This window comes from Anneissia japonica, unplaced genomic scaffold (assembly GCF_011630105.1).
Source record: "Anneissia japonica isolate Jap-2015-1 unplaced genomic scaffold, ASM1163010v1 scaffold5067_len495651_cov149, whole genome shotgun sequence".
In the NCBI taxonomy this organism is placed as follows: Eukaryota; Metazoa; Echinodermata; class Crinoidea; order Comatulida; family Comatulidae; genus Anneissia; species Anneissia japonica.
The window spans coordinates 76,728-89,103 of record NW_022754121.1 but is presented as its reverse complement, the minus strand read 5'-3'; the positions used below and the strand labels follow the sequence as shown (position 1 = coordinate 89,103).

General features: G+C 40.3%; 2 protein-coding genes across 2 annotated transcripts in view; both read left to right on the top strand.

Annotated features, from left to right (window-relative positions):
• Window positions 1-346: 346 nt before the first annotated feature.
• On the top strand, window positions 347-5,199 carry LOC117123119. Its single transcript, XM_033268962.1, has 5 exons — window positions 347-445; window positions 950-1,195; window positions 1,909-1,963; window positions 3,625-3,816; window positions 3,953-5,199. Exons 1-5 carry the CDS (start codon window positions 347-349, stop codon window positions 5,197-5,199), a joined length of 1,839 nt encoding a protein of 612 aa, XP_033124853.1.
• A 3,934-nt stretch (window positions 5,200-9,133) lies between these two features.
• LOC117123118 (lys-63-specific deubiquitinase BRCC36-like) overlaps window positions 9,134-12,376 on the top strand; it is a 13,757-nt gene continuing 10,514 nt past the window's right edge. Inside the window, exon 1 of the mRNA XM_033268961.1 lies at window positions 9,134-9,329. Within this exon, the coding sequence (XP_033124852.1) occupies window positions 9,225-9,329 (105 nt within the window). The 5' untranslated portion in view covers window positions 9,134-9,224. The remainder of the gene's footprint in view (window positions 9,330-12,376) is intronic.

Below are 12,376 nucleotides of genomic sequence, written 5' to 3'. Positions count from 1 at the left end.
CGTCGCTGCCTGATGGGGCTACTGGCACTGTTAATACAGCTCCTACAAAACAGCATTTGGGCCCGTCTGTAGGCCACGCCCCTGTTCAATCTCCGACTGTAGGCGTAGTACCAGCTCCTAGTCCAGCTGCTACATCCCCGCGGTAGGCCTAGGTCTAGCCTCCTTTAGCTTAAAATTACCGCCGTTTTGGCCCAACGATCCTCTTATTTGGTTTGCCCAAGTTGAGGCTCAGTTCGTCAATATAGGGATTACTGTCGAAGCGACACGCTATGCTTATGTTATTGCTTTTCTCCAGCCTTAAATTGCACAGGAAGTGCGAGATTTATTGCTTAATCCTCCCCAAGATATGCCGTATACCATGTTGAAGGATGAGCTGGTGAAACGAACATCCATGTCCGAGCAGAAACGCTTACACCAACTTTTAACCCCCGAGGAACTGGGGACCGTAAGCCAAGTCAGTTATTACGCAAGATGCAACAGTTGTTGGGGGAGCTTGAACTGGAGCCTTCTATTTTGAAGCAACTGTTTGTGCAACGATTGCCAACCAATGTTCAACTAATACTGGCCTCCACAAGAGATGACATGCCACTTAATGACTTGGCAGCGTTGGCGGACCGAATTGTGGAGGTCGCACCACCGCCCCTACGACTATTGCCACATTGTCACCCGTCTCAGATGGTGCTTTAACCGGTAAGGTTTTGGACGTAGCTCCGTCTCCCCCTCCCACGGTTGCACTAGTTTCGGCCCCTCGCCCTAGTTCCTGTCGTGTATACCCCGTTGAAGGCCCCTCGGAAATTCAGCAACTGCGTGATGAAGTGAGTAAACTAACTTCTCTTGTAGCCTCACTTACCCACCAGGTTCGGAGTAGGAGCAATAGTCGGCAACGACAATCACATACTCCATCCCCATGCCTGGTGCATATCCTTTGTTGGTATCATGCTCGCTTTAGCGAGGCTGCGCGCAGCTGCCGTTCCCCCTGCTCATTCAAACCTTCAGGAAACGCCAAGGCCAGCAAATAGATGCGACGACTTCGACTGGCATTTTGGAGGAAAGTTACCTATTTCATGTTTTTGGCAATTATCACGCATTATCATGCTCTACTATTGATTATGCAGTGATGGCCAATGCACAGCAGATGGATGGAGAATTGCAGGAGCAAAGTGTTAATCCTGTGTTCCAACACCTACAGGAGAGAGTACTATTGTGTGTGACATGACTACAGGACACCCTTGCCCTTTTGTCCCGCCAAGAGCAGGTATAGTACCTGTCTCTTATACACATCTAGATGTGTATAAGAGACATGTATAATCCTGTGTGTGGTCATCACCCAAAATGCATGCATGAGAAACGAAAAATACATAACATTGACTTGATATAACATAAGCAATGTGCAGGGAAGTACTGTTGCGTTTCTGACTTATACATATTTTTATTTTACACACACACACACACACACAATAGTTTAACTAGTACCGTATATTTGTGTACTCTAGAGCCTATATAGCTAGCTTTTCCCTTATTCTTCCACAAACCCTCGAAACCTCTGCTACCAACAAAAGCCAAATACTGTACTGTACATCATGACCTTAAACTCTTATATAGGGTGATGAATGCAAATTCGGGCTTCAGCGATGGACTACACTGTGATTGTGATTGGTGGTTTGAAATCAGCGATTGTGATTGGTGGTTGGAAATCAGCGTAGCGGAATCTACATGTTAAATTTCAAAAACACTTTCACCCACCCTCTACCAAATATATGAGGCGTGGATTTAGAAAGGGATATGATAGTTTGTCTTGTCACTGAAAAAAACCCTTCGAAGCCTCTGCTATCAAGAAAAGCCAAATAAAATACTGTACTGTACATCATGATCGTAAACTCTTATATATGGTGATGTCTGTAAATTCAGGCTTCGGCGATGGACATCATTGCGATTGTGATTGGTGGTTTGAAACCACTGTGCTGTGATAGCGCCATAGGAATCTACATGTTACATGTTAAATTTCAAAAACCCTTTCACGACGTTTACCCACCCACCCTCTCATTCTACCAAATATATGAGGCGTGGAGGCGGTATGAGTTATGAATATGAAATTAAATTTAATGTCAATGTGTGTATTGTTCATAGCAAATATATTGTAACACTATTAAAAATACAACTACAGGTAATATATATCCGTGTACATAGCTTAGTCTTTCCTTACTGTTAATCCAAATTTTCACTAACCGCGAAGGCTCTATCAACTAAACACAAAATACTGTACTGTACATGTCGAATGCCGACCTTAAACTCTTATATAGGCTGATGTATGCAAATTCAGGCCTCAGCGATGGACATCATTGTGATTGGTGGTTTGAAATCACTGCGCTGTGGTAAGCGTAGCGGAATCTACATGTTAAATTTCAAAAACCCTTTCACGATGTTCACCAACCCTCTCTTTCTACCAAATATATGAGGAGTGGATTTAGAAGGGGTATGGTAGTTGGTCCTGTCACTGAAAAAAAACCCCTCGAAGCCTCTGCTATCAACAAAAGCCAAATACATCATGATCTTAAAACTCTTATATAGGGTGATGTCTGTAAATCAGGCTTCAGCGATGGACACATTGTAATTGGTGGTTTGAAACCACTGTGCTGTGTCTAGCGTAGCGGAATCTACATGTTAAATTCCAAAAACACTTTCACGTCGTTCCCCCACCCACCCTCTTTCTACCAAATATATGAGGTGTGGAGGCGGTATGAGTTATGAATATGAAATTAAATTTTCTCTCAATGGCAATGTATGTCCGTGTACATTGCTAAGTCTTTCCTTACTTTTATTCCAATGTTTACTAACCGCGAAGGCTCTATCAACACAAGTACATGCCGATCTTAAACTCTTATATAGAGTGATGTATGCAAATTAAGGCTTCAGCTAGGGACATCATTGTGATTGGCTAGATAAGCATATGCGCATCTGTAAAAGCTTAGGAATTGTTCTTTCCGCCAAAACCTATTGCGGACGAAATATTTGCAAGGCTGCTGTGCAGCAAAGTAAATTTCAGCGGACTGATTTTGGCTTATGTCGACTACATTTGTAATTATGAGGCCAAAATCAGTCCGCCGGACCGATTTTTGCCCGGGACCAAATTTTTCCTGACAGGCCTATCATCAGATCCCTGTGCACCCCGACGATGTCAAGAAGACTGCAGTTACCACGCCCTTTGGCCTATTTGAATTTTTGCTCATGCCCTTCGGCCTTCGCAATGCTGCGCAATCTTTCCAACGGTTTATTGACAGTGTTGTGTGCAAGGACTGGATTTTGTTTACGCCTATTTAGATGATTTGTTGGTCTCGGCTGAGCACGAGAGTTACCTCCGTCAGTTATTTACACGGCTCGACGAGTTTTGTTTAATAGTAAAACCATCGAAATGCGTACTGGGTGTTCCTGACCTGGAATTCTTAGGCCATTCAGTGAGCTCAGCTGGTATTCGTCCCCTTCATAGTAAGGTAGAAGCTATCGAAAAGTTCCCAATTCTTGACACGGTTAAACAGCTTTGAGAGTGCCTAGGGTTAATCAATTATTACCGTCGGTTCGTTCCTCACTGTGCCGAGCTTATACGCCCATTAACTGACTTGCTTAAAGGGCAACCTAAACGGAAGGTGCAGCTACCTCCTGATGCTGTGACTGCTTTTCATGCGATAAAGGCAGCATTGTCTACGGCATCCCTCTTGTTTCACCCTCGGGCAGACGTTGATCTCTGCTTAGTTGTTACATCGGATTTTGCATTAGGTGGTGCTCTTCAACAGCTGGTCGATGGAGTTTGGTCGCCTCTCGGTAATTCTTTCTCTTGTCGATTGACGCCAGCCGAGAGCAGGTATAGTACTTTCGGTAGGGAGCTGCTTGCAGCTTACTTTAGGCATTCGACATTTCAGGTACCTTTTGGAGGCTCGGTCATTCTTTATTCTCACAGACCATAAACCCCTTACATTTGCACTTCGTACAAGTTCCGACAGATACTCCCCCAGGGAAATCCGTCATTTAGACTTTATTTCCCAGTACACTAGCGACTTACGGCATGTTAAAGGATCGCAGAATGAATTAGCAGACGCATTATCCCGCATTACTATTAGTGCCCTTTCTACTATTGATTATGCAGCGATGGCCAGTGCACAGCAGATGGATGGAGAATTGCAGGAGAGTACTATTGTGTGTGACATGACTACAGGACACCCTCGCCCTTTTGTCCCTCAGATTATGCGTCGCACTGTTTTTAATGCATTACATTCATTGTCCCATACCGGTGTTCGGGCTACATTGAAATTAGTTAGTAACCGTTACGTGTGGCCTGGTATGAACAAGGATGTCCGTCAGTGGGCAAAATCATGTTTGCAGTGCCAGAGGTGTAAGGTGCATCGACATTTCATAGCTCCTTTAGGTACATTCAGTTCCCCAGACGTTAGGACCATGTCCATATCGATCTTGTCAGACCCCCTCCCCTCTTCAGAGAGCGTTACATACCTTCTAACATGTATCGATCGTTTCACAAGCTGGCCGGAACCGGTTCCCATCACCAATATTACAGCCGAGACGGTTGCTAAAGCTTTTGTTTCCACTTGGGTTTCACGGTTTGTTGTTCCATCAACACTTACTACCGATCGAGATAGGCAGTTCGAATTTGCTTTATTTAATTCTTTAGTTGGTTTCTTAGGAACTCGGCGCATACGCACCACCGCTTATCACCCCATAGCCAACGGATTAGCGGAGCGGTTCCACCGTCAGTTGAAGGTGTCATTAAAGGCCCAAGACGCAGTTAAGTGGACGGAGTCCCTACCTTTAGTCATGCTTGGTGTTCGTACTATCATTAAGAAAGATTTAGGTTGCTCACCAGCTGAGCTTGTGTATGGTGCTTCGATAGCTTTACCTGGAGAGTTTGTTTCGCCTTCTCCGCCTTCGGGTGACTTGAATCCTGCCGACTATGCTGACAGAGTTAAGCAGATTTTCCAGCACGTTGCATGTACGCCTACGAGGGTCCACCGGCGACCCTCCCAGTTGCATAAGGATTTGTCTTCTTGCTCCCATATTTGGTCCGTGTTGACCGGGTACGTACGCCACTGCAGCCCCTTATCGTGGTCCATTTCCAGTTTTGAAGCTCGGCGACAAGCATTTTGTATTGGATATCAATGGCCGTCAGGACACCGTCAGTATAGATCGTCTTAAAGTAGCCTATTTAGATACTGACTTCGAGACAAGTACGACTCTACCTCACATGACCCCCCCCCCCTCCGGCAGTACCCATGTTTGTACCTCAGCGGCAGACACGCCGGGGACGACGTGTTAGGTGGCCTGCTAAATTGGCGGACTTTTCACTTGATTAAACCATTTCTCGCTTCGCGAGTTTTCATTTTGTGTTTGTATTTATAGTTCATAGTTAGATTTTTGTGTTCTTTGTTCTTAGTTCGATCGGTTATCGTTTTCACCGATCAAGGGGGGAGCTCCTGTAGGGGCTCATACAGTCTGCACAGAGACTAGTTACCTGAGGTCATTATGTACTAAACGAGTCTCTCACACACACACACATTCATTCACGACCGACTAGACGAGAGGAATGACAGTACAGTGGACTGACAGACGAATTACATTGACAATCATTTTCACTTACTCCTCAAAGATCCGTACCTCTTGTAGATCGCAGATTGGTAAGTATATTTTATACTTAACCAAACATGTTTTGTAAATGACAAAACCATGTTTGTCCTCACAAAACATGTTTTGTCTCGACAAAACATGTTTTGTTAATGACAAAACCATGTTTGTCTCGACAAAACATGTTATGTAAATGACAAAACCATGTTCGTCTCGACAAAACATGTTTTGTGAGGACAAAACCATTTTTGTCTGTACAAAACATGTTTTGTCTCGACAAAGCATGTTTTGTATATGACAAAACCAAATTTGTCTCGACAAAACATGTTTTGTAAATGAAAAAACCATGTTTGTCTACACAAAACATGTTTTGTTAAAGACAAAACCATGTTTGTCTGTACAAAACATTTTTTTATTAATGACAAGACCATGTTTCGACACACTATACCTCTTTTTGTCATGTTTATAGGGAACAGACATGGTTTTGTCTCTTACAAAATACGTTTTGTAAAAGATGTTTAATGTTAAAGAAAAGCTGAAATTCGATATTTTCAATCCCATTTTAATTAATTTAAAAACCTCTATCATATTTCCTCTAATCCTCCTGCCTTCGAGTAAAGGTAAACCTATCATTTGCAGTTAGAAGTTTCGTAGCACGATTTTGGACCTTTTCCAAGGCATTGATGTCCATCTGATAGTGTAGAGTCCACACCTGCACAACATATACCATTAAGGGTCTGATAAGGGTTTTATAAAGAGGAAAGAAAATGTGCTTATCCATATACGTAAATGTTTTTCTAATTCCACCAACCGAAGAATTAGCCCTAGCAACAACCTTGGTAATGAGTCGATGGCTTTTAGATCTGGAGTAATAAGTTTTTCCAAGATCACGCTGCTCAGTGACAGCTAACAGCTCAATGTTCCCATAGTGTCAGTGGCGGCTCTAGGATATAATTTATGGGGGTGGGGGTGCTAAGATGTCTGACTGGGGAGCTAGCTAAGTATATATGGGTGTAACTATAGCGTGCAGCGTTATCTGAGGGCCGACTGCCCGACGAGCTTTGGCCGATGGGGGGTGGGGCTTGACCAGATCGATGGGGGTTAAGCCCCCTGCTCCCCACCCCGCTGGCGCTGCCACTGCATAGTGTAAGAACATTTTGGGGTTCTAGAACCAACAAGAAGGATGTTACACTTAGTCTCATTGAAACTCACAAACCTTACTGCTCCATTTCAAAAGTTTATCTATATCTTTTTGAAGAATATCAGCATTCATTTTTGTTTTAATCGTCCTGTAAACCTTTGCGTCATCTGCGAAAACCTTACCAGAACTACTCATATCTTCTAACAAATCATTGACATAAATAAAAAAAGGATTGATCCAAGGACCTACCCCTGTGGTACTCCAGAGGTAACAGAAACTAAAGATGAATAAGTACCTTTAACATTGACAAATTGTCGACTTTCCCACGAATACCAAATGCAGATATTTTAGCTTTGAGGCCCAGTCTAGGTAGATGACGTCTGTTAGGAGACCATCATCACGATCACAATGGAGATCATGAAAAAACTCAAGCAATTGAGCTAGGCAGGACCTACTGTACGTGAACGGGATCCATGTTAAGAGGAAATAAGAAGACCAACATTTTCAAGATGGTTTACGACAGCATTTTAAACGATTTTTCAAAGATCTTACAGATAACTGAGGTGAGAATAATTGGCCTATAATTAGTCGGATAATTTGGGGATCCACCTTTAAAAATAGGTGTCACAACTGCATCTTTCCAAATTTTTGGAAGAGAGCCAGAAAGGAAAGACTCTTGCTAAAGATAATGTAAAGAGAAAGAGACAAGGGGATGAACATCATCAGGGCCAGGTAATGAGCAATTTTTTAGTTTCTTAATTATTTCTGCATTTCTGCTTTTTCAGAAGTCTGGAAAGCTCATTTCCCGCCATCCAAGAATCAACATTTTCCCGGACCCCCTTTTTAATACAATGAAAGGCGTTTCCGGTTAGTCGGCTGGTGTATTTTGTTTTTAAGTAGGTATCCCCCAGGGGCGGATTTAGTGGGGGGGGGGCGCCCCGGCCCCGGTTCCCCTTTTGAGAGGTAAAAAAAAAAAGAAAAAAAAAAAAAAGGGAAAAAGAAAAAAACGATAGCCCAGAACGCCTCAAATATTATTTTCGGGCGTCTAAAACACAGAAATTTTGCGGGGCATGCCCCGGGACCTCCTATTTTGAGTGTTGTCTCGATCGGCCCAAATTTCGGTCCCCCCTTTGCCCCTCCCCCACTTTTGGACATCTCTGGATCCGCCCCTGGCCCCGGACCCCCTTTTTTGTCGGTTTTATGAAAAAAAGTCTGATCCCCTCCCCTTATCGTATCGTATAAAATAGTAACAGTAAGCAACACTTTCCTGAGCATATTACCACTTTACATTAAATACGTTCGCAGTAAGGTCAAGGACTGTCTCTTATACACATCTAGATGTGTATAAGAGACAGGTCCCATACCGTACGTAAAATCGAGGTTCTACTGTATTGCATTATAATTTAATATCAGGCAGCCCACAGAGATCCTACTACATATATACTTTTTTTTAGTTATAAAATGTGGAAAAAAAACTAGTAATTAAAAACTCCAATGGGTTTCAGCTTTTGTGATTAAGGCGCTGGCCTATCATTAACGTCGTAAAACCTCTAACTGAAGCCTTTGGCTTCTATTTTTTGTGAGCTTTCGATGGGCTTCTTTGCGATGCCACTTTTGCAAAGCATCAGTCGAGGGGATTTTAAGTAATTTTTAACTACTTGACCGTGATTTTTTGGAGACGACTGGGGGGATGTGAGTAATTTTTTATTTTGGGGAGGGGGCGTGCGCCTTAATTCGCGCCTCCTCTAGATACGCCACTGCTCGTTGGTAAGGTTATGCAAGTCATGGTATATTACTAAAACAAGCAACGGTTCATAATGATTACAACATACCGAAACACTGGTAATTAAGGTTTTAATGTTGGAGTTGGAACGCTGGATTGCCTCATTCTACAGACGTGTTTGCAAACAAGTCCATTGGCACGCGTGCGCTGCCAGACAAATGATGAGGGCTCATGATCACCAAATAGATACTTTGCAACAATTAATGTATGTAGGCCTGTAAACTTGACTTTTCATTACTGGGAACTGCAAAGAAGAAAAAAGAACATTGTTTTTCAGTATTGAACTACATACTGTACTGAAAAACACGCTAAAAATATATTCAAATTACTGTAATTGTAATTAAAATTTTTGATACAAACAATCGTAATAATCATACTGAATAAAATACAAAAAAATAATTATGTATAGGGCCTAGTCAAGAATCGTTTAAAAGACAAATTAATAAACTCAATTATAAAACACACATGAAAAACAGAACCCTTTAAAAATTACTTTCCAACATTATCATCATCACTGGCATTAGTGCGTCCATCGGCGTTCCATACTGCGGCTGTTATCGGGATTCGCGACCGAAATCGCCGAAATGCATACCGCCGAAATATCTGTATTCGCTAGTAGTAGGCTAGGGTAGCACAGCCCTCGCAGTTTTTTTTTCTTAATAATTAATCAATAAGATGACAATATCTTGTGTACATTTGAAAGCAGATGCCTATATGGTATGTCTTACTCATGCTCTTTCAACAGAAAGAGAAGAAGTCATGGGACTTTGCATAGGAGAAGTAAGTATACCTCGCCTCTGTTTTGTCTGTATTGTATTGTAGGGCCTAGGATAGGAATGCCTAGGCCTAGTAGTGTAGGCCTAGCCTAGGCCCCTAGACCGCATTACACGTCTATACCTAGGCTAGGCTCTCCCGTCAGGCAAATCCTGGCGCCTCCCCTGGTATCTCCATACAGTGGTGAAAAAAATCCCAGACGCTAGGCCTAATCAGCCAAGCGCTACGCGCAAGCCCTTTTTCAGGTGGGATCCACGTGCTGTGAGGGCCCCGAAAGAATTCGATCGAACTCGGCCACAAGTCAACTCGGCCACAAGTCATCTCGGTCACAAGTCATCTCGGTCACAAGTCAACTCGGCCTCAAAATGTTCGGCTACAGTCAACTCGGCCACAAGTCAACTCGGCCACAAGTCGACTGCAGCCTATTTACTGGTACTACACTTTGAAGGAGTAATTCATGAAGTATAAAATACTAATTCTTTAAAGTATTACTATAAATTATTAATATTATTGCTGTTAATATTATTGTTGTCATTGTTGTTATTATTATTGTTGTTTTTATTACCGTTAGTTTTAATATTAATTATTATTCTTAGCATATTTGAATTGTTTAATAAATTTTTACCATATAAATAATAATTTTCGATTTTTTTATTCATATTATTATTATTCATATTATTATTATTATTATTATTATTATTATTATTATTATTATTATATTAGTCTTAGTATTATTATTTTAATAATTTTAAACTAGATATTTAAATATCGTTATTATTACCAATTAGTATTATTACTATTAGTATTGTTAAAATATTATTACTAATTATATTGTTGTTATCACCTTTATTATCGTTATTATGACTAATTAGTACTCTTAAAGTGAATATTATTAACTTATTGTCGTTATTGTTTAATATTATTGTTGAAGTAGAATGTTACGATACGATACAATACGATATTCTTTATTGTCATTTGAACAACAGGGTACAAATGAAATTCAAGTGATTGATCAAGGTACAATTTCAGAGAGGAATAAAGAAAAAAGCAAACTAACAAAGAACTCCAAAGAGACATGTTCAAATAACTTTAAATCTAATGAATCATATTGAATTCTATAAAAGGAGATGTTATGGGCAATGCCTAAGCTCCACTAACCATGTTGGAATGTCTATGATACGTGGATGACAATAAGTAAAATGAAAAAATTAATTAATTAAATAAAATGTATAATTGAAATTAAATATGAGAAGATGTAAAGGGGTGGGTGGCAAAAGTCAGGGAGAAATTGAAAATGACAATGGGCAAAATGTCCAGGGGAAACCAGCCTGCTCCCGATGATGACATAGGCCTAATTAATGTTGAATTGTAGCCTATTTTAATACTTGGAGTACTGTATGTATATTGTTCTGAGATTAATCAGTGGACCTGTCAGTTTTTATAAATATTTAGTGGCAATTTTTATGTCTATAGGCCTACTGCTGTATTCATTTTTACGACTATGAATATTCTTATTACTATAGTTTTCGTCGTGGGTTTTCCTTTAAATTTCATCGATAGTTTCATATACAGTATTTTGTTTTTCAAATGTTATTGTTTCAGTGTTAGTAAGTAACTGTCATTTTGGATCTAATCTAAACAAGATTTGAACTCGTCACTGAGGACGAGTTAGGTGATCCGCCGCACTTTGACCCTCATTAAGATCACGCGGTGCTGATTGAAAAGTGTCATAATATGCTAAAATATGCTGTAATTAGTCTTTTTAAAAAAGAATAATTTTGAGCATTTTAAAAGATTTCCGCATGTGTACACGTACGTCTTGACGCCCATGAGCACGGTAATAGCACAAAGAGTGACTCCTGATATGAATAATGTGTCAGGAACACAAAGTATGTAACAAAACGTGATTTCCAGCTATAATATGTGCTGTGTGCCTAGAAATGAACGTACGGCGGGTAAATTATGGAAAGTTTTGAAACGCTGAAAATGACCCGAAACGTTCTTTAAACTATCTGAATAGTAATATGGAGAAGACACGCACGTCATCATGTGTGCGTGTACAGTAAGAGCACACGAAATTAAACATTGTCAAGTGTATTTAAAACCGCCTGTTAGTTGGTAATGCCACACGAACTTTCCCTTCACATAACCTATATATATTAGTCTGATAGCGTCGAAATGCAGTCTGCCGCCCTCACTCTGTTCTATTGTTTTACATCTTTTAAGAATGAGAGATAAAAGGGCTACGAAAATTCATTCTTTTTAACCATGTTGACGTGATCAAAATGAAAAATAAAGGGACACGTCTTCAAGAGAATTGATTTAGCTATAACATATTCACAGGTGGGAGACAATCAATCAAGAACAAGCGAGATACGTTCAAAAGAGTATAAACATAATGGCGTCATAAATAAAAATTCAGGTTTATAATTCAAATGGCAATATGATGACGTCACAATGTCCGATCAGCCATTATGAAGTAAAAAAATCGTATCTACAACTCATGTGCTTTCAGATTATGTAATAAAAATTGGGGGTCACCTTTCTTCCCAAGGTGCTATAATTGATTAAAAAAATTCATGGTTTTATGCATATATAAATGTTGACGCACGCGTACGTGCACGCTAAAAAGCGCTAACGGAAAACTAAGGTACATAACATTCAACCTTGACCTGAAGCTTATGCTCACCTAATATGATTTAGAAATGACGAATGGTTAAGATTATATGGGGTCATCAACGTTTTGAAGAAAGAAAAAATGAGGGGGTCAGAAAAAACAATTTTTTTGACCATGATAACGTCATCAAAATGTAAAAAGAATTCAAATATATGAAAGAGAATTGTCTCAGCTATAACATACTCAAAGTTGGAAGACGATCGACCAAGGATAAGCGAGATACGTTCAAACGAGTATAAACATAATGGCATCATAAATAAAAATTCAGTTTTTTAATTCAAATGCCAATATGATGACGTCAAAATGTCCGATCAGCCATTATAAAGTAAAAAATCGTATCTACAACTCATGTGCTTTCAGATTATGTAATAAAAAT